We start from the raw sequence: 21,663 nt of genomic DNA on the forward strand, positions 1-21,663 counted from the left end.
CTTTAGGGCTGTTGCTGTTTCCACACTGCTGCTGATGCTCTGGCCTCATCACTCGTGAGGATCCTCACGTAGGCCTCCAGCTGGACATGGAGAGTTTTTCACCCTCAGGAATGTCTTACAGACACGCTGGCTGCCATGCTCAGGGGCTGAGGGAGCTTCATACACCAACCAGCCATCTTCCCACTAACTCTTCTCCATTATGGATTATAGATTATGGATTATGGATTATAGATTATGAATGATGGATTATGGATTCACTCATGGAATAAAACCAGGGAGCCCACTGACTGCCAATGCAAATTAGCTTTTAGTCATTTTCCTAAAACCATGAACATGAACTCAGTTACAACACACCCATATCCTGTGTTTATCAGACATGTATAAAAACTGAACATTTCTGAAATAAGAATTACTGATTCTTCCATAAACTGTATATTTATGTTATAGTCTAACTTCTATGCCAAGCTTTTTGATATTTTTCCACATATATGCACCGAAAAGTAGGGAAAAATTATCTTTACGTGTATTTTATCCAAAGAACAAAGGATGGACATGGTCAGCAACAATCCTCAGATAGAATGTGGAGTTTCAGCCCGATCGGTTGTTTCTAAGTAGAATGAAATCAGGACCAGGAGAATACAGATCGGAGGTCATGACACTGTTTGCCACGGCCATGGCGCCAGCTCGGATGAGCTCATATGACTGAAGCAATACCAGATATTGCAAATCCTGCTCACAGATAAAGGACAAAGCTGTGAATACCTTCTTTTATTTGAGTTAGCCGCCTGTCAGACAGAGGTGAGGGTTTAGTCACCGTTACCTCAGCATCGCCGCTCAATAAGCCCCGCCTCCTTCTCCTATTGGACGGCTCTCTGCGCCAGTCAGTGCGGAAGCTGCACTGTGATTGGACAGCGTGATGTCTGGCCCCGCCCCCTCCCTGCTGGATGTACTCCTCGACCTTCTCCGTCTCCATCCGTCTCTCCCCGGTCATCCGCCCCGCAGCAGCTCCCCGCAGCCTCCCGCAGCTTCCCGCATCTGCTCCGAGCACAATACTCTCGGTAAGTCTCTGGGAAAAGAGCAAAGAAACTACAGCGAGGACAGAAACCGTTTACTCTACTTTTTTACGCTCCAAATAACTCAGTTTAGGGGAAAGTCGCTGACACGGAAGTGTTGCTTCTTCAGGTTTTCTTCATTTCCTGTTTCCTCAAACTTTAGATTTTAAGTTATAGCTTTTTATCCTTTATTCTGTTTTTTGTGAAATAAATGTGGAAAAGTTGTGAAAACTTTCCTAAAATTCGACGCAGTTATTTGTGAAACGTGATCGTGACGTCAGAGGACTTCCTGGCAGTTTTAGCGTTTTTTTTAATTAAAAATGTATTCTTTGAAAAACGTTATTTTATTCTGTAGCATCCTGATGTCCTGTAATTAAACTAGAGCATCGCTTCTCAGAGGGCTGAACTGATAAAAACTCCATCGGAGGGACCGTTAGGAAGTGAAATGTCAGATTTCATCATTCTATTTCCTCACACCATGTGAAGGTAATATTTAAATCTACTTAATAAAAGTAACGTGACAATAAATCTGTTAAATCAACTGTGAGATTAGTTAAAAGGTCAACTTATTCAGTTATTTCTTTTGTTTTTTATTGTGTCCTTTGAATCCCCCCAGGTCTTACTGTTGGTTACCTGTATGCTGGGTGGGATTATAGTGGTGGACACACACACACTCCGACACACACACACACACACACCAGTCATCCCCTCTCTGCTGACTCATCTCCCTGTCAGGAGGGAGGAAAGCCCCTCTTAGAACCTCTTAGTGTTTTAAAATCCAAATAAATCAAAGCTGTTGGCTCTCTGGAGCCAGAGGAGAGCAGAGTGCTTTCCCAGGGAGCAGCTTGGACTTCAGCGTCTTGCTCTAAGATACTTTGAGACGTGGAGAATTGAACCTACAACCCACTCTACCAGCCGGGCTCAAGTGCCGGGGCTTCCGATGGCTCTCAGGAAACATTGTAACACGGCCGATCGGCTGTAACCGCTTTGTGCAACACTTTATGAGGAAGAACAGCTCCAGTCAGTGTTCTCCTCGTTAATGTTTCTGAATCCCGTCTTCAAAGCGGACTGAACCGCAGGTGGCGTCTTAGTGGTGTGATTTCCTGTTGCTGACCCCCGACCCGGCGTCTGTCCCCCCTCAGCCACCATGACTCACGCCTATCCCTTCCTGAGCACCGAGCAGAAGAAGGAGCTGAGCGACATCGCTCAGAGGATCGTGGCGGCCGGGAAAGGCATCCTGGCGGCCGACGAGTCCACAGGTACAGACCCTCGGTACGGTCTCCGAACCGACCCCGGTGCCGCCGCACCGCTCACCTGCATCGTGTGTGTGTGTGTGTGTGTGTGTGTGTGTGTGTGTCCCTTCAGGCAGCATGGCCAAGCGCTTCCAGGGCATCAACACGGAGAACACGGAGGAGAACCGGCGGCTGTACCGCCAGCTCCTCTTCACCGCCGACCAGAGGGTGGACCCCTGCATCGGGGGGGTCATCTTCTTCCACGAGACGCTCTACCAGAAGACGGACGGCGGCAAGCCCTTCCCCCAGCTGGTGAAGGAGAGGGGCATGGTGGTGGGCATCAAGGTGGACAAGGGCGTCGTCCCCCTGGCCGGGACCAACGGAGAGACCACCACCCAGGGTGAGGGTCCTGGGGGGCCTGCTGCTGCCGCCTCGGCTTCTCCTCACACACTGAGGCCTGTGTGTGTGTGTGTGTGTGTGTGTGTCCCTCAGGTCTGGACGGCCTCTACGAGCGCTGCGCTCAGTACAAGAAGGACGGCGCCGACTTCGCCAAGTGGCGCTGCATGCTGAAGATCACGCCCACCACCCCGTCCTCGCTCGCCATCATGGAGAACGCCAACGTGCTGGCTCGCTACGCCAGCATCTGCCAGATGGTTCGATTCTCACACACACACACACACACGTAACTGGTTTAGCCAGCCAAATGAAAACATCAGCAGGTGTTGGTTCTGAAGCAGTCGTGTGACCCCTGACCCCCCCAGCACGGCATCGTGCCCATCGTGGAGCCAGAGATCCTCCCGGACGGAGACCACGACCTGCAGCGCTGCCAGTACATCACTGAGAAGGTGAGGAGGGGGCGGGGCTTCTGCAGGGGGCGGGGCGGTCGTGACGGGCGCGCTCGCTTCCGTGAACTCTGACCCCCGGCTCCCCGAAGGTGCTGGCGGCCGTCTACAAGGCGCTGTCGGACCACCACGTGTACCTGGAGGGCACGCTGCTCAAGCCCAACATGGTGACCGCCGGACACTCCTGCCCCAGGAAGTACAGCCCCCAGGAGGTGGCCCTGGCCACCGTCAGCGCCCTGCGGCGCACCGTGCCGCCCGCCGTGCCCGGTCAGTCCCGCCGCACGCCCGGCTCCTCCGTCCTTCTGTCGTCTCCGGTCTGACGGCGTCCCGTCCCCTCGCAGGCGTGACCTTCCTGTCCGGGGGTCAGAGCGAGGAGGAGGCCACCGTCAACCTCAACGCCATCAACCAGTGTCCGCTGCACCGGCCCTGGGCGCTCACCTTCTCCTACGGCCGCGCGCTGCAGGCCTCCGCCCTCAAGGCCTGGGCGGGCAAGGCGGAGAACGGCAAGGCCTGCCAGGAGGAGTACATCAAGAGAGCGCTGGTACGGCGGTGGAGGGGGGGGCGGAGCTGGAGGGGGGGGTCAGGGGAGGCCCGGGCTGACGGTTCTCCTGTGTCCACAGAACAACAGCCAGGCGGCGCAGGGGAAGTACCTGTCCTCCGGAGGCAGCGGAGCCGCAGCGCAGGAGTCCCTGTTCGTGGCCAACCACGCTTACTGAGCGCCCCCCCCACACACACACACACACACACACACACTTCACCCCATTCCAGCCTCACTGCAGCACCTGAATCGGTGTGTGTGTGTTTCAGGCACGTTAGCATGCACAAAGTAGGAGTGGAAACACTGGACCAGAGATTCTGAAGATCTAATAAACGATCAAACACACGGATCCGGTTTCTTCTGTGATTGTCGTTTTTGTAGTTTCTCATTTTTAACTGGGCTCGTCCAGTCGGGGACCGAAGACACGGGAAGTTCAGGACGCTCGGCTTTTCTGATGGAAATAAAGGAAGTTGATGCTGCAGTGATAAATCGCTTTTCTCTGTTTTCACGGGTCAAAGCTGAAGAAATGACAGCATCACCTTAAATAACTGAGCCGCCTTTACTGGATTTCACTGAACTGCGCCTCGATGAGCTGTTCTTAAATAAACAGCAGTCACTTTCTGAAGGACTCAACTCAGAAAAGGGTTTTAGAAATGAGAGAAGAAATGACTAGCTTTCTGAAAGAGAACAAAAGGTTCAAACGGCTTAAAGATGGGAAAGAAGATCATGTGTTAAAAAAAAAAAAAGCCCCAAAGGTTAACAGAAAATGTCTTCATTAAAGGTCAAAATGGCTGAAATCAGGGACAAAAGGAGCTGGAAATGCACTGAAATGCAGCATGAGGTCAGAAATTGCACTCACGTCTATAAAAGGTTAAATGTTTTGGCTCCAGTTACACTGATTTGGGCCAGCTGCCGTCAGAGGTCACCATGTCGACCTTCAGAGAGCGCCGAGAGGAAGTGATGACGCCCTCCGACACTGACGGGTCACGTGACACCAGCGAGGGAAAACCGATTTACACTTCAGGGGTTCTCACTTTGGTCGCCAGCTGGGTGGTACAGACACACCTGGGTCATGGAGACCATGAGGCCTGCTCAGAGGACGTGGTCTGTCTCTCTGGACCTCTGTCCAGCTGCTGAGACACTCCGTCCTGTTTGGTCTCATGGCGACTGTGTCAATACCAGTTCTTGTAGATCGGGACATTTATTGATCCGTTCATTTCATCAAACAGCTGCTGGGAGCGTTTCTGTTCCGCTCGTTGTTAGAGAACAGACTGTCGAGCAAAAAGTCCTGAAACACCTGAGAGAAGGTCACATGAAGGTCATCTGTTTGGGTTCATGCTGAAGATTCTCCCCGACGCCCAGATTCAGATTAAAACAAGAAAACATGACAGCTTCGAGCTTTCCCTGCTCTGACACACACATCAAAAAGGAACACACACGCTGCTGTTGAGGTTTTGATTTTATTACTGAAACCCTCCTGTGAGTGAAAGTAGCGTCAACCAATCAGCATCCGGACAGTAACTGCAGCTCAGCTGCTGAGCTCTGGCGTCCTCACGCTGAGGGTTCCCGGCACGATGCAGTCCTGTACATGGTGTGTGTGTGTGTGTGTGTGTGTGTGTGTGGTGGGGGCGTGGTGGAGCTCTCCTCACATGTTGGTGCTCATCCTGGTCTGGCTGTTGGCGGGCGTCAGCTCGCCCTGGCTGCCTTCCCTGGGTGGAGACTGAGGAGAGAGAGCGTCAGTCACACTGCCCGTCTGAACCCCACAGCCAATCAGCGCGAGCGCCGCCGGGCTGTTCCCCGCCCACCTTGACGTGAATCTGGTTGCGCAGCACGGCGGCCCGGAGGATCATGGCTTTGGCTCGTCTCTGGAACTCTTTGCCCATGTGCAGCGACTTCTCGAAGGTGGTGCTGCGCTGGTCCACGTCCCGGGCGTACAGGATCTGCAGGAGGACGGGCAGTGAGCGCGCCACAGGGGAACCGTGTGTGTGTGTGTGTGTGTGGGGGGGGGGAGGGAGACACACACACCTTGCTGTGGGAGTCGATGCGTGCGTTGATGAGTCCTTCCAGGATGAGCTGGGTCAGTTCGTCCTCCAGAGCCGCCACCGTGGTGTTGAAGGCCTGAGCCATCTTCGTCATGTCCGCCGACACGTAGGGGCTGAAATACTGAACACACACACACACACACACACACGTCAGTTTACACGTTCCTCCATCCAGCTAAAACTTTTTCAACAGAAAACAGTGAGATGTGCATGACTTTAGTTTTAATCTCCACTGGGGCAGAGGTCAAAGTTCACCTGAATGAGCGCTCGGTTCCTGATCTGGCTGTACAGGGTCTTGACGTGCGGCGCCAGGTACATGTCCAACAGGAGGTTATCCTGCAGCAGGAGCACAGACGTCAGCGTCTGCCGTGCGTGTGTGTGTGTGTGTGTGTGTGTGTGTGTGTGTTCGTTCCCACCTTCATCTCGTCCAGCAGCTTGAGGCACGACGCGTACTTGGACTCGTAGAACTTGAAGATGATGTCTCGGATCTGAGGTTCCAACTCTAGAAACAACTTGAAGGAGCTGCGGAGAAGAAGCCAGAGGAGCCCGGCGTTCAGGACGTGAGCGGGACGGGCGGCGGCGGGGGGGGCGTGTTCGGCCTGCCGCCCCTACCTGCTGGAGATGACGTTCCTCTGGAGCTCCTGCCTGTCGAACGTGGCCAGAGCGCACAGGCCGCCGTACACGGCCACGTTGCTGGGAGACAGCAGCTGCGGAGAGACGGAGACAGTCACGCGGTGAAGCCGACGCCGCTGCGGGGCAGCCGCCGGACGTCCTCACCTCTGGACAGTCGCAGTGGTCGAAGGACGCCTGCAGGAAGCACTTGGCAGCGGGTTTGTATTTTCTGGAGGCCAGCTCTGCCAGACCTGAAACACAGAGCGACACCCCGCCCCCGGTGAGCGGCGGGAGCTGCTGCTGAGCACGGGAACGACGCGGAGCGCCACCTGCCTGCAGCACACTTTAACTTGGTGAGGACGGCTTGGTTCTGGCTGTCCCGCTCTCCTCTTTGCTGGAGGAAACACAGCAGAGAGAAACAGTCAGCTGGAGGAAGACGAACGACGCGGCGCAGCGACTTCACCGTCCGCTCACCTCTGCTATTTCTGGAGTGGATTCCGCCTTGTTGACGTAGCTCAGCACGTGTGACCAGTTCTGGAGGTAGACGCTGACCTGTGGGCCCGGAGGACAGATTCAGACCCGCAGCCCGGCTCTACTGAAGCCTCTTCCTGCGAGGTTCGGGCCCCACCGTACCTTGATGACGTTCAGACACATGTTGATGACGTGCTTGGCACTGGTGCAGTAATCTCGGGCGCGGGAGTAGCACTTGAGGGCGTTGCTGAGGTCTCCACAGTCCAGGTAGTGGTCTCCCAGGTCGTCATGGCCTCTCCTGAGGGGGACACAGTTCTCAGCGTCAGGAAGTACTGTCAACGTGCCAATAACTCCTCAACCTTCTCTTTGCAGTGAATAAAGATGACGATGCCCTTAAATATATTGATTTACCTGCGTGGCACACAGGCATGGTGCAGAGTGAAGACAGGTGTGTGTGTGTTCGTACCTGATGCTCTCTTTGATGGAGTTGCCTTTGTAGTTTTTCAGATCGGTGTCCAGCTTCTCCAGCTTGAGCAGAGCCTTCTTCCTGGTGGATTCGGCCCAGGCCGAGTCCAGAGGGGGAGGGACCACGCCGCCCTCAGGCACCGTGTCGGGCACACCCTGCACCTCCCTGCAGGGGAGGGGAGAGGCCTTCAGAGGCACACACACACACACACACAGATACACTGATACACACACGGTACCTGGTGGCCTCTGTGAGTTTGCGGTGGATCTCCTCATAGGTGTCCACGTTGAAGGTCCTCTGGACGAAGGTGAGGGCCATCTTCAGCGCCTCCACCCGCAGCTGAGGGCAGTGCTCGGCGATGAACTGCAGCCTCTCGATGCGCATCAGGCCGCTGTAGCTGGTGGCGTACTGTTCCAGGTCCTGCAGGGACACGGCCGTGTTAAATCCCTGCGAGGAGCCGCAACAGTCTGGTGAGAGGGGCGGGCGGGGTCAGCACCAGTGTCGGGTTCTCCACAATGTAGTTGGTGTCCGGAGCATTCTGCTGGTCCTCCTGGGGGTCTGCGTCGATCTGCATTGGCTCCACAGACCCCTGAAGAAACGCAGGGCTCAAACACGTTAAGCTTCAGCAGGGAAACATTTCAGGACAAAGAGGAGTCCAAGCTGCGGTCCTGGACCCCTCGGGAAGGACAGCAGAAAGTTAAAGGACACAAATGTAAAGGAGAAATATAGAAGGCAGAAGGATAAAAGTATAAAAACCACAAGGACAATAAATATGAACAGAAAAAGATTTACAAAACATTTACTCTCAAATACTAAAATCTACATTAATAACCTGGGGAACCAGACACACTCCACCGTTTTAACCTCCTCACTGGTGAATTAATGTGTTCTCCCGTGTCTATTTCCACCAGTCTGTCATCAGTTCAGGATTCCAGAAATGTTTCTACAAACCGTTCATTTACATTTCTGTTAAGTTATTCAAACTTGACAGTCACAGAACGGAGTGACACTATTCCTCAGCATCACTGTGAGGTGAGAGAAACAAACCTCTGAAGCAGAGATGAACAGAGAGCAGCGCTAACTGCTGCTGACAGCTGAGCAAGCTGACAAACTGCTAGCAGGAAGTTAACTGTAGACACAGGATTCCGGGTCTTTGGCAACCGGCTGCACTGATAACAGAAGAGATTTGTCACTTTCGTCACAATTAAGGTTGTTTAAAGAATGAGCCGTAGGAGAATTTAAACACCTTTCCATTTAAAGTGGGTGTTTAATGTGAAGCGGCGTTAGCATCAGTGCTAATGTTGTTAGCAAGGAGAAGCTTTAAAATCTAGCTCGTTTATCAGTAATTTATTATTATCGAGATTCTTAGAAACATTCATGGTAAATGTTACTTGTGCGCGATGAAGAAAACAATGCAACAGATGATCAGATTGTTTATTTAAAGATGACAAACTGAACTCCACGTCTGCTCCTCCACTTAGCATGCTAGCCTAGCTTAGCCCCGGTTCGGTCGCTCCGCAGTGGGCTCGCGCTCGGTGACTCCGGGGTGTCGCTGAGGACTTACCTGGAAGTTAAACACCTGCACAGGTAAAGGCATGCTCTGCTGTCCGCTGGTTTGTCGGTGTCGTCCTGCAGACGGAGCAGAAAGATGGGTGTTATGGTGTTGAGAAGAGAAGACACACTGCAGCGGCGGACGCTCAGTGGGCGGAGTCTAGAATCGGTGCGTCATGACGTCACTGCGGCGCAGTGGAAAGGGTTAGTTACTGGCTAGTTAAGAGTATTCAGGTGTCGTTCTGCACATCGTGCCGTGGGTTCGTTTAGGAGGAATACATCTGACTTGAAATTATGTTCATATAATCTTTGTAAGCTTCATCAATTGTATGACGTCATTAATTGTTGTGTGTTTAACATCCATCCATTCATCGATGGATCAATCCGTTGATGGATCTGTCCAGCTCTCTGTCCATCCATCCATCTGTGGATCAATGGATTCATCCATTCATCAGTCTATCTCTATGTTTGTCTATCCGGTTACATGCCGAACAACCAGAATAAAGTTAAGGCGGAATAGAACATTTAAATGTCAAATTTACATATCATTCTGCTTTGGAATGAGAATAAACCAGCCACTTTATTCTGAATTAAACTTAATTCCGAATAAAGGTTTAATTCAGAATCAGACATTTGCATGTCATGTTAAAGCAGAATGAAATGTTATCTAGAATCACAGAGGATTAACTGTCCCGTGTAAACCCACCCAGTAGTGCCAGCCCGAGAGGTAAATCCATGACCCTCACAATCCACATGATCCACCGAAAATGACTCTGCTGCTTTCACAGTCACTGGGATTGCACACAAACATGGAAAACTTGTAACACCGTGGTTGAAAAGTTTTCAGTGTGAACCACCTGAGAAAATATCCACCTCTGAGTACCACCATCATGGCTGACCTGAACATAAGAAGGTTACTGCTGCTTACTGTTACTTGTTACTTATATGATCATATTAAATATGAATTATATGTGAGCGGTATCTTTCGACTGTGTTGTGTTTTGTGTATGGAACCACTCTTACGACGGTTGCTTCGGAGGCAGTCTCTGTTTAATCTGAACAGTTGGGAATAAAATGAAAACCTCCGGTCACTTGACTCCACATAAACATGTCCCTGCAAAAACTGACAACACTGACATGTGAAACACTAGCCTTAATCCTTACTCTAAGCTTAACATTATCCTCTGTCCTAAACCTAATCTCAGGCTCCTGCCATGTGGAACCAGTCTGTTATTGATCTACCTGCTGCAAGCAGAGCAGACCTGTAATTAAAAAAGAACTGAATGAAATCAGAAGCAACTTTCTATATTTAGAAAATTGGATATGAAATTGGAATTCTTGCAATTAAACCATCATCCTTCCAAAACATGTCAGAATTCTGAGAATATTTTGAGAACTCTAAGGAAGGATGTTTCCTGGGAATGTCGCCAACACAGTTATCTGCTCTGTCCTGTGGTGCCTTCCTCTCTTGTGTGTCTCCCCCGTGGGGATTTTCTCTGTGGGAGAATCTTCCCTCAGCTGATTGGTGGATGCTGACTCCATCCCTCCCCTCCTGTCTTCCAGGCTTCCATACAGTGGAATCCTGTCGCCGTGGAAACACACAGGTCGGTCCGCTCCACCTGTCTCATCCCCATCCAGTGCTTCACACAGTGATCTGGTCCCGGTCCTGCAGCAGAGATGACCATCAGAACCGCCCGTCCGGACCGGACCCAGCATGTCAGGCCCCGGATCCACTGCCTGAAGAAGGTGAGAGCAGAACCTCTTCCTGGTCCAGAGCTTCACTGCAACCCCACCCTCACACCTGGAACTTAAAGAACCTACATGTGAACCAAGCTTTAAAAGTCTGAATACTAGCCGAATCGTAAACTCCGTTTTTATGCAGATGATGAAGTCTGATGTGCTGACTGATCACACGTGTATTAGTATGGGATTCGAACATGATCTGTTTACCAGCAGCGGAGCTGAAGCTCAGTGAAGTTAATCTCTAATTCCACCTTAAAGCCAATTAGCTTTCAGCGTCACTGAGGTGGAAAGTGTTCAGCGGTGTGGCCTGACCTTATACAGGTGGAGATGGACACTCTGCAGCCATGAGGAGGAGGAGGAATATGTCAAAAGCTATGTTTTGGATGTGAAAAACAGTTGAGGGTGCCATGTCTCTGTCCCTTTAAGAGCCAGGTGTACAGTACAGATGGGATAAATGACAGCTGTGCAACACATAAACTGTTCCTGTGTGACAATCTGCTGCTCTCTGTGTGGAAACACTGAAACTCCCGCAGGATTCTTACTGGTTGTAACTGACCTTTGCGTCCTGCTCAGGTCACACTGAACCCAGTGTTCCCCTGAAGTCAAGTTTGAACCAAACAGACCCGCCGTTCTGCAGCGTGTCAGGGTGTCACAGTGAGCGGCTTGTTCCTCTCTCTCTGGTATAAACACAACATGTCATGTATGAGCATGAAACACCAACAAATCAGGGTTTACAAGATGAGCAAATTACTGAAGTATGATATCAGATCTTTTTTTACGGTTTCTGAAAAAAATGCATTTCCCAGTAACTGAGAGCCTGTAGAGAATATTATTTATAATAGAGATGTTTACTGTGGAAGTGACAAAAAAACTTAGCGTTACTTACTTTATTACAGCTATCAGTTACTTCTTTTAAAAGTAGTGTAGCCACTTTACAAGATGCTCTATAATCCAGATGTTGGAAGATAGTGGTTTTTTTCATTCCAGCTGTTTTCATTAGACTGGTTTTAGTAGTTATATTTTTTCCAGCTAATTCTGTTGTATTTTGCTCCTCTCGTGGTTTCACAGTTGTTTCGCTTGTTTCATCTGTTTTTGTTTGTTTAGCTGTTTCTGTTTCCATTGGTTTTGACAGTTTGATTTGCTTTTTGTTTGTAGTTTCTAAACAAATCTCGGCAGGTTTTCAGTGAAGGTAAATGAGCCAAAAGTCTCTTTTTTCCTCTGAAATTTTCTTTAATTTGGATTTAATCCTGGTTTTCTTACCAACGGGAGACTTTGGAAACTCAACATTTCTCCGCTGAAGGGAAAGTCCGTGTGCAGGAAACACATTTTATTGAACCGCCTGTTCAGATTGGTGTAATCACTCCATGTCTTTCACTGTGAAAACATCAGATCAGAGGAACAGTCAGATTTAACCAGAGTCACGTTTCTACCACATGGGACCAGGACGGGACCAGGACTGGACCAGGACGGGACCAGGACGGGACTCGTCTTTCCAAAGTGCAGCGACGTGAGAGAATATTCTCTGAGTGAATGATGATGGCTGTCATTCTCCTTCCAGATGGAGGCCTTCGTAGTGGAGATGCAGGATCCCAAAAATGGGATTAAAGGCTCGGAGCAGAAACTGAACGTCACCACCATCCCCCATGTCATCGCAGGTCAGATGTTCAGACACACTGTATGCTTCCTTTCTCTCTGTAGGAAAGCAGATAAAAAGCAGTGTGACCAAGCATCAGCAGGACAAATGTGTGTTTAAATATTTCAGGTGAAGAGTCTGACGGCTTCAGGGGGGCCAGTAATGATCAGTCAGTGGATGAATCCCTAAGACATGAAGCAAACATAGAATAAAACCACAACACAGTGGTAACGTGGTTCCTGCACCTTATATGAGGAGAAAAACTAAAAGTTTAGGATGAAAATAATATTCCCTTCATTAAACATGTTTGTGTGAATATGTACTTTTAAATGTGAAGTGGAAGGTTTAATATTATAGATTAACTTTTCATCAGATACCATTTCTGTTACAGCCGAGACAGTTACAGGCTAAATACTCAGAATTTACTTCTTTATATAGAAATAAAGGCGTGCAGCTTGCACACACAAACAAATATAAGAAGGAGAATATTTTAAATAGAGGTGGGATTTCATTAAAAAAAAAAAACTTAATTAAAGCTAGCTGGTGGCTACATATTTAGCATCATTTGAATAAAGGAATTTATTTAGTTTGGACATGAAAAAGAAAAATGAAATTTTAAACAAATTTAAAACAAACAAACAAAGAACAATGATTAAAACAAATAAAAAAGAACAGTGCCAGAAAAGGGAGCAGGAAGAAGTTAAATTTACGACCCTTCCCCTTTCTTACTTGTCAGATAATAAATTAAACATTTTCTTAAATCAGTTTACAACCAAATATACATATACAAGCAACTACCGCCAAGTCTTTTAGAACCCAAATTAAATACCATATTTACACATTTCTCAAATTATTTTCAATCCACCCAGTATTTTACAAGAATAATGATTAAACAAATAAAAGCATCCCTGAACACAACCCATCCTCAACCAGCTAACGCCCCAAAGAATAAAAAAAAATTGATTTTAACTATTTTTCAGTTGCTACATGGGGTGTAGCATTAGCTAGTGGATACATGATGAGCATTAGCTGGGTGGCTACATGTTTAGCATTAGCTGGTGGCTACATGTTTAGCATTAGCAAGTGCTACATGTTTAGGATTAGCTGATGGCTACATGTTTAGCATTAGCTGGTGGCTACATGTTTAGCATTAGCTGGGCGGCTACATGTTTAGCATTAGCTGGTGACTACATGCTTAGCATTAGCTGGTGGCTACATGTTAGCACTGAGTCGCTACACAGACCTCTTTGGGTGTACGTTCTTTGTGGATATTGTGAACATGGCCGTACTCTTGGTGACGGTTTGTGTTTGGCTCTGCGTCGTGTGTGTTGTGTTCAGGAAGAGACTCCAACGTACGTCGTTTTGAGGAAGTCTCTCTCTCATCCAACAAGCAGCTTGAATTTCAAATAACCCTCTCATTAGTCAGCTCCATGTAAACTTTCCCCTATAATTATCAAATGGCACAAACAAATGTTTCTGTTCATTGGAAGCGCCTCACTGCAGGTTTTAGCTAACCAGCTAAAATGTGACTAGCGGAGGCTAAAACCGAAAGACAGTTCCCCGTCGCCTCAGGCTGTCTGGCTGGTTGGACCTGATGTGGTCCAGAGAGTCTCACAGGGAGTCTCACAGACTTTCCTGTGGTTAAAGTCCTGAAGCGAAGCTCACGCCGAGACGCTGACAGGCGGCCTCGCTGCCTAAGCTGCTGGCCACGGCTAAATCAGGCAGTGCACAATTGGATGAGATTTGAACACTTCTCTTGGATCCAAAGTGGACTTTTAATCTGCGGTAAGAGCAGCGAGGGGGGTCAGCAGGTCACGCCGGCCAGGACCACCATGTGGACTGACAGGTCTGCAATAATCTGAGGAAGCGATCCTGATGAGGACGGAAACTGGGAGTGTTTGGACGTGTAATTAACCTGCAGCTCGTTCAGGGAATCACTGAATGTGGATTCAACGCTTTACAGCGTTCCCTGCTTTTTCAGTGATCGGTTGCTTTGACTTATTTTAATCAACTCATAAATTTGGAGTGAGTTCAGAACTCAACCCAGAACCAATGGAGGTATTAGTTTGATCTGGACGTAATGTCTCTCAGGTTTCTCTCCAGTAAATGTGTCCATTTGTCCTCTCTCAGGGAAAGACATCATTTCCTGGATCACCAACAAGATGAAGACCACGGCCGAAGGTAACGTCTTGAGACAGAGCTGATCAGCAGCAGCAGGAGCTGAGTGTGACGGCTTTCCCACTCTGTGTGTGTGTGTGTGTGTGTGTGTGTGTGTGTGTGTGTGTGTGTGTGTGTGTCTGTGGGCTCCAGAGGCCGAGGCGTTCGGCACCATGCTGGTGGCGTACGGATACGTCTACCCTCTGCAGAACCACAAGAAGCTGGTCATGTGCAACGACGCCACGCTGTACCGCTTCCAGGTAAATCCAAATCAGAGTCCGACAGAAGGCCTCTAAAGATAGAAGAGCCGCCGGTCAGGACGGCGAGGTGACGTCAGGACGGCGAGGCAGCCGCAGGAAAACAGCTCGCAGCGCATTTCTGGTTTGGAAAGATGTTTTCAGCACTCTGAACTCGTCCTGTCTGTTCCAGACTCCATACTTCTGGCCCACAGAGAAATGGGTGGCGGAGGATTCGGACTATGGTGAGTACAGTACGACTGGAGACCAGGGTGTCCAACACAGGGTCCGAGGGCCAAAATCAGGGTTCTCGGTACAGTCACTGCACCTTGTGATGTTTGGGCTGTTTGAATTGTGTGACTTTAGCGATCTACCTGGCGAAGAGGAACATCCGAAAGAAAGGCATGCTGGAGGCGTACGAGCAGGTACGAGCAGGCCACACCCCTTCGCCCGGTCACTTCCTGCTTCCTGTGTTCAGACTGACCGCTGGACTGTGGCTGTGTGTCCCACAGGCTCACTACAACCACCTCCACGAGTGGCTCAACCACAAGTGGGACTTCATCGTGATGCAGGCCAGCGAGCAGTACAAGTGGGTGGAGCCACCGCCGCCTCCGTCCCTCTGGGTTCCATCACAGCTCCCTGAAACCTGCGCGTGTGTGCGTGTGCGTGTGTGTGTGTGTCAGGGCGGGGAAGGAGAGGAAGAAGCCGGACCGGGTGGTGTTTGACTGTCAGGAGCGAGCCTACTGGATCGTCAACCGGCCTCCGGTCAGTCGGTCCGCCTTCCCTTCATTCTCCACCCGTTTCTTCTTTATTGATGGATCAAGTCGGGACTGTTGTCTGAGGTTCATTTCTGATCAAACTGTGTTTTTGATGGTTTTCAGCGCCGCACTCACAGCGCTCTGGACTCCGGGCCAGATCGACTCATTGATCCCATCACAGAGGTATCAGAGCTTTTCCTCTCATTTAATGACGAATGTCCAAAACCTCGACGTCCCTTATCCTTTGCTTCAGTTTATCAGGCAGATCGGTGTCTCTTGATGTGTTTTTAGTGAGTTCAGTAACGTCCAGCCGTGTCGTCTCAGACTGAATGAAACTGAATTAATCTCGCTCTTCTTCTCTCTCAGAAAGTGACCTTTGACCAGTACAGACGCAGAGTGAGTCCTTCTCTTCTTCGCTGCCACAAACCTTTTCGGAAGGAACATGAAAAACATGACATTAAATATTTGTCTTGGTTTTTATTTTCAGAACATGTTTTATCAGCAAGCCATCATGAGGTCAAAGGTCAAATCGAGTGTGTCTCTGGGAGCGTAAGTTCATTTATTGTGCGATCCGACCTGAATGAAATATACTGAATATATAATGCAATATATAGAAACAGAAACAGAGAGTCTAATCTGTTAAAGGAGTTGTGTAGAAAATAGCACAATAAACACACAATAATACAAAATAAGACCAAATAATACACACATTAACACCAAATGACACAAGAACTACACAGTAACCTGGACTAACCCCTGGCCAGCTGGACCCTGCTGGTCTGTCTTCTCCGGTCCTGCTGAGGTTCTGATGGGACTCGTGTGTCTGCAGGTTGGTCAAATACATCACTACGTATAAAAACCACGACCCCTTCCTGGCTCCCTGCGCTCCCAGCAACCCCTGGCAAACGGACGACGACTCCTACTGGACGCTGAACATGAGAAGGTGGGCGGGCGCGTCTTTAACGGGGGGCGGGGGTTCTGGAAGCAGAGTCTCAGAGGACGCCTGTCCCCCTGTGTGTGCTCAGAGTGGATCTTCCCACCAAGATGCGGGTGGAGCGCTGGTCCTTCAGCCTGTTCGAGCTGCTCAGTGACCTGAGGGGTCGGGACGACTTCAAGATCTTCCTCAAGAAGGAGTTCAGCGGTAAGGCGGCCGGGCGGGGGGGGCGGGGGGACTCACGTTTGAAACCATTCCCATGATGTCCCTGTGGTTAGAGCGCAGTGTGCTGCCCCCATGTGGCTGTATGAGGAACTGCTGATACTGTTATCGTCACAGTGCCGGGATTTCAATGAGCAAAGCACCATGTCAGCTCTGAGTTTTCAGTTTTTTAGAGCAAGTCCGCAGGAAAGCAGTGGTTTAATGAACACATAACGTGTGTTTCCAGGTGAGAACTTGGCTTTCTGGGAAGCGGCTGAAGAGCTGAAGTGGGGAACTGCGTCCTCCATGTCCACCAAAGCTGAGACCATCTTCAAGTGAGCCTGAAAAATTACCCTTTTGATTCGCCAGTGTTTCAGTCGACTCAGTCTTCTAAGTAGAGCATCTTCCCCCTCTAACTTCCAGATTATAGAGCATCTTTCTCCTCGAACATCCAGATTATAGAACATCTTCCCCCTCTAACTTCCAGATTATAGAGTATCTTCCCCCTCTAACATCCAGATTATAGATCATCTTCCCCCTCTAACTTCCAGATTATAGAGCATCTTCCCCCTCTAACTTCCAGATTATAGAGCATCTTCCTCCTCGAACATCCAGATTATAGAGCATCTTCCCCCTCTAACTTCCAGATTATAGAGCATCTTCCTCCTCTAACATCCAGATTATAGAGCATCTTCCCCCTCTAACTTCCAGATTATAGAGCATCTTCCTCCTCGAACATCCAGATTATAGAGCATCTTCCCCCTCTAACTTCCAGATTATAGAGCATCTTCCTCCTCGAACATCCAGATTATAGAGCATCTTCCCCCTCTAACTTCCAGTTTATCGAGCATCTTCCTCCTCTACCATCAGATTATAGAGCATCTTCCCCCTCTAACTTCCAGTTTATCGAGCATCTTCCTCCTCTACCATCAGATTATAGAGCATCTTCCCCCTCTAACTTCCAAATTATAGAGTATCTTCCCCCTCTAACATCCAGATTATAGAACATCTTCCCCCTCTAACTTCCAGATTATAGAGCATCTTCCTCCTCGAACATCCAGATTATAGAACATCTTCCCCCTCTAACTTCCAGATTATAGAGCATCTTCCTCCTCGAACATCCAGATTATAGAGCATCTTCCCCCTCTAACTTCCAGTTTATCGAGCATCTTCCTCCTCTACCATCAGATTATAGAGCATCTTCCCCCTCTAACTTCCAGTTTATCGAGCATCTTCCTCCTCTACCATCAGATTATAGAGCATCTTCCCCCTCTAACTTCCAAATTATAGAGTATCTTCCCCCTCTAACATCCAGATTATAGAACATCTTCCCCCTCTAACTTCCAGATTATAGAGCATCTTCCTCCTCGAACATCCAGATTATAGAGCATCTTCCCCCTCTAATTTCCAGATTATAGAGCATCTTCCTCCTCTAACATCCAGATTATAGAGCATCTTCCCCCTCTAACTTCCAGTTTATCGAGCATCTTCCTCCTCTACCATCAGATTATAGAGCATCTTCCCCCTCTAACATCCAGATTATAGAGCATCTTCCCCCTCTAACTTCCAGTTTATCGAGCATCTTCCTCGTCTACCATCAGATTATAGAGCATCTTCCCCCTCTAACATCCAGATTATAGAGCATCTTCCCCCTCTAACATCCAGATTATAGAGCATCTTCCCCCTCTAACTTCCAGTTTATCGAGCATCTTCCTCCTCTACCATCAGATTATAGAGCATCTTCCTCCTCGAACATCCAGATTATAGAGCATCTTCCCCCTCTAACTTCCAGATTATAGAGCATCTTCCTCCTCTACCATCAGATTATAGAGCATCTTCCCCCTCTAACATCCAGATTATAGAGCATCTTCCCCCTCTAACTTCCAGTTTATCGAGCATCTTCCTCCTCTACCATCAGATTATAGAGCATCTTCCCCCTCTAACTTCCAAATTATAGAGTATCTTCCCCCTCTAACATCCAGATTATAGAGCATCTTCCCCCTCTAACATCCAGATTATAGAGCATCTTCCCCCTCTAACTTCCAGTTTATCGAGCATCTTCCTCCTCTACCATCAGATTATAGAGCATCTTCCCCCTCTAACATCCAGATTATAGAGCATCTTCCCCCTCTAACATCCAGATTATAGAGCATCTTCCCCCTCTAACTTCCAGTTTATCGAGCATCTTCCTCCTCTACCATCAGATTATAGAGCATCTTCCTCCTCGAACATCCAGATTATAGAGCATCTTCCCCCTCTAACTTCCAGATTATAGAGCATCTTCCTCCTCTACCATCAGATTATAGAGCATCTTCCCCCTCTAACATCCAGATTATAGAGCATCTTCCCCCACTAACTTCCAGATTATAGAGCATCTTCCTCCTCGAACATCCAGATTATAGAGCATCTTCCCCCTCTAACTTCCAGATTATAGAGCATCTTCCTCCTCGAACATCCAGATTATAGAGCATCTTCCCCCTCTAACTTCCAGTTTATCGAGCATCTTCCTCCTCTACCATCAGATTATAGAGCATCTTCCGCCTCTAACATCCTGATTATACAGCATCTTCCTCATAACATCCAGATTATAGAGCACCTTCCCGCTCTAACTTCCAGTTTATAGAGCATCTTCCTTCCTCTAACATCCAGATTATAGAGCACCTTCCTCCTACTGACTGATGTAACTTAATCTGACCTTCAGTGGCCAGTCAGTCAATGAGAACAGGTCAAAACAAGAGCAGAAATAGAAGAAGGAAGAAGAACAGGACGAAGTCCAGCACAGAACAGGAAATCAGTTCAGGAACACATACTGGCACTGAGCATACTGAGACCCCATTGGCTCCTCTGTGATCAGGACCTTCCTGGCCCCCGGCGCCCCCCGCTGGATCAACATTGACGGCAGGACGATGGGCTTGACGGTGAAAGGTCTGGACCATCCTCACCGCTACGTGCTGGAGGCGGCTCAGACTCACGTCTTCCTGCTGATGAAGAAGGTGGGTCCTCGCTGCCGGACGGCCCGGCGGCAGGCCTGAATGCTTGTAGGTGACGGATTCCTGATCTTTCTCCGCTGCAGGACACTTTCTTTCGCTATTTGAAGTCACCTGTGTACAAAGACATCCAGAAGAAGGCGCTGAACCCCGAGCCTCATAACTTCAGGTTGGTTTGGCATCCAGAGAGCTCTGCTTCCAGCCGGAGCGTTGGGACAGACGGTGGTACAGTGGTATGAACAAGTTTGGGCACCCCTGATCATTTTCAAGATTTTCCTTTATAAATCACTGGTTGTTCGGATCAGCAGTTTCAGTTAAACATCATACAGCAGAAAAACACAGCGATGTTTGAGAAGTGAAATGAAGTTTATAGGATTAACAGAAAGTGTGCAATAATTACTTAAACAGAAGTAGGCAGGTGCAGAAATTTGGGCTCCAGAATAGAAAGATTTCATCAATATTTAGTAGATCCTCCTTTTGCAGAAATAACAGCCTCTAAAAGCTTCCTGTAGCTTCCAATGAGGGTCTGGATTCTGGTTGAAGGTATTTTTGACTGTTCTTCTTTACAGAACGTCTCCAGTTCAGTCAGGGTTGATGGTTTCCAGCAGGACATCCTGCTTTAAATCACACCACGGATTTTCAGTAGTATTCAGGTCTGGGGACGGAGACGCCGTTCCAGAATGTTCTAGTTGTTCCTCTGCTGAACGCCTCAGTAGAGCCTGAGCAGTGCTTCGGGTCGTTGTCGTGTTGAAGTATCCAGCCCCGGCGCAACTTCAACTTTGTCTCTGAGTCTGGAACATTGTTCGCTAGAATTTGTTGATACTGACTGGAATCCATGGCATCTTCAGCTTTCACAAGATTGCCAGCCCCTGCACTGGCCACACAGCCCCAGAGCATGATGGGACCGCCACCACATGTTACTGTGGGTAGAAGTGTGGGTAGAAGTGTTGGTCTTGGAATGCTGTGTACTTCTTCCTCCATGCATATCGCCCCTTGTTATGTCCAAATAACTCAGTTTTACACTCATCAGTCCACAGCAGCTGATTCCTAAATGAAGCTAGCTCGTCCAAATGTGCTTCAGCAGCGAGCCACTCCGTTTGCGGCGTGAGCGTAGAAAAGGCTTCCGCCGCATTCCTCTCCCAGACAGCCTCTCCTTATGCACGGTGCGTTGAAGAGCTGAACGATGCTCAGTGACGCCATCTGCAGCAGGATCGTGTTTCGTGTTGTAGGTCTCTGGAGCCGGTCTGTGGGGTGAGTCCTTCGCCTCTGCTGATCAGAGACTGGTCTTGGCCTGCCCCTCCGGGCCTTAACTGCAGCTGTCCTGTGGTGTTCCATGTCCTCACCACGTCCCTCACAGTGGAAACTGGCAGCTTAAAAATGATGTTTTTAACTGAAATTGCCTATCTGAACAACCAGGGGTGATCAGGGGTGCCCAAACTTTTTCATACCACTGAGTGTTCCACGTCCCGCCTGCTTCACCTGCCCTGTCTGTCCCCGTCTCCCTCCGCAGTCCCGCTCAGCTGGAGCAGAACGCCAAGAACCGCAACCCGGGCATCCACCCCATCCTGCTGTGGCAGCAGGAGGAGGAGGAGAAGGCCAAGGCCGCCGCCGCCGCCGCGCCCGTCGACGTCAAGGCCATGATGAACAAGATCGACCGCAAGAAGTAGAGCCACGCCGCGCAGCGCCCGCGCGTGTGTGTGTGTGTGTGAGAGAGAGAGAGAGAGAGAGAGAGACTTCAGGTTGTTTCAGCTCATTTCCCAGCAAGCTGACTTCAGCAGTGTGTTTGAGTCGCTGTCATATTGATTGATCCCATCGTATCATCAGTAAATAAACTTTAAAGCGTAGAGTTCCTCGCTGTTTCAGCCGACAGGAATTCATGATTGATCTCATTTTACCCGACTGGCCACGCCGCTTTAGGACGGGCTAACTGCTCTCATAGTGGAGATTATTCACTGCTGGAGTGTGTGTGTGTGAGTGTGTGTGTGTGTGTGTGTGAGTGTGTGTGTGTAAATGTCACTGTAGCAGTCTGCGAGACACACATTTCACCTCGATTTTCACTGAATCATCTCTGGAAGACATGAACGTACCGACGGCAGTAGAAGTAACGAGTGCAGGAGTAGCAGTGAAACTCAGCAAAGATGTTTTCTTTATGTAAAGTTTGTATTCTGTTGATCGTAATGAATAAAGAAGAACCAGATGAAGCAGAAT

General features: G+C 49.0%; 3 protein-coding genes across 3 annotated transcripts; 2 read left to right on the forward strand and 1 right to left on the reverse strand.

The window, feature by feature from the left end:
• Positions 1–945: 945 nt before the first annotated feature.
• Positions 946–4,013, forward strand: LOC115387503 (fructose-bisphosphate aldolase A-like). The gene is made up of 8 exons (XM_030090227.1): positions 946–1,058; positions 2,195–2,311; positions 2,418–2,684; positions 2,777–2,937; positions 3,046–3,129; positions 3,219–3,393; positions 3,468–3,667; positions 3,747–4,013. The coding sequence occupies exons 2-8, from the start codon at positions 2,200–2,202 to the stop codon at positions 3,840–3,842; spliced, it is 1,095 nt and encodes a 364-aa protein (XP_029946087.1). The 5' UTR covers positions 946–1,058; positions 2,195–2,199; the 3' UTR covers positions 3,843–4,013.
• A 1,092-nt stretch (positions 4,014–5,105) lies between these two features.
• On the reverse strand, positions 5,106–8,964 carry gps1 (G protein pathway suppressor 1). Its single transcript, XM_030090373.1, has 14 exons — positions 8,820–8,964; positions 7,752–7,844; positions 7,494–7,675; positions 7,256–7,420; positions 6,952–7,087; positions 6,793–6,870; positions 6,652–6,712; positions 6,484–6,569; positions 6,319–6,413; positions 6,123–6,228; positions 5,962–6,042; positions 5,690–5,827; positions 5,470–5,604; positions 5,106–5,384 (listed from the first exon to the last, which is right to left on the reverse strand). Exons 1-14 carry the CDS (start codon positions 8,850–8,852, stop codon positions 5,310–5,312), a joined length of 1,464 nt encoding a protein of 487 aa, XP_029946233.1. The 5' UTR covers positions 8,853–8,964; the 3' UTR covers positions 5,106–5,309.
• A 1,467-nt stretch (positions 8,965–10,431) lies between these two features.
• On the forward strand, positions 10,432–21,560 carry rgs9a (regulator of G protein signaling 9a). Its single transcript, XM_030089676.1, has 17 exons — positions 10,432–10,552; positions 12,108–12,204; positions 14,313–14,363; positions 14,493–14,599; positions 14,769–14,820; positions 14,942–15,000; positions 15,088–15,164; positions 15,259–15,340; positions 15,457–15,516; positions 15,700–15,729; positions 15,821–15,882; positions 16,163–16,276; positions 16,359–16,474; positions 16,716–16,803; positions 19,323–19,461; positions 19,542–19,624; positions 20,966–21,560. The coding sequence occupies exons 1-17, from the start codon at positions 10,484–10,486 to the stop codon at positions 21,120–21,122; spliced, it is 1,443 nt and encodes a 480-aa protein (XP_029945536.1). The 5' UTR covers positions 10,432–10,483; the 3' UTR covers positions 21,123–21,560.
• Positions 21,561–21,663: the final 103 nt, after the last annotated feature.

Source organism: Salarias fasciatus, chromosome 4 (genome assembly GCF_902148845.1).
Source record: "Salarias fasciatus chromosome 4, fSalaFa1.1, whole genome shotgun sequence".
Classification (NCBI taxonomy): Eukaryota; Metazoa; Chordata; class Actinopteri; order Blenniiformes; family Blenniidae; genus Salarias; species Salarias fasciatus.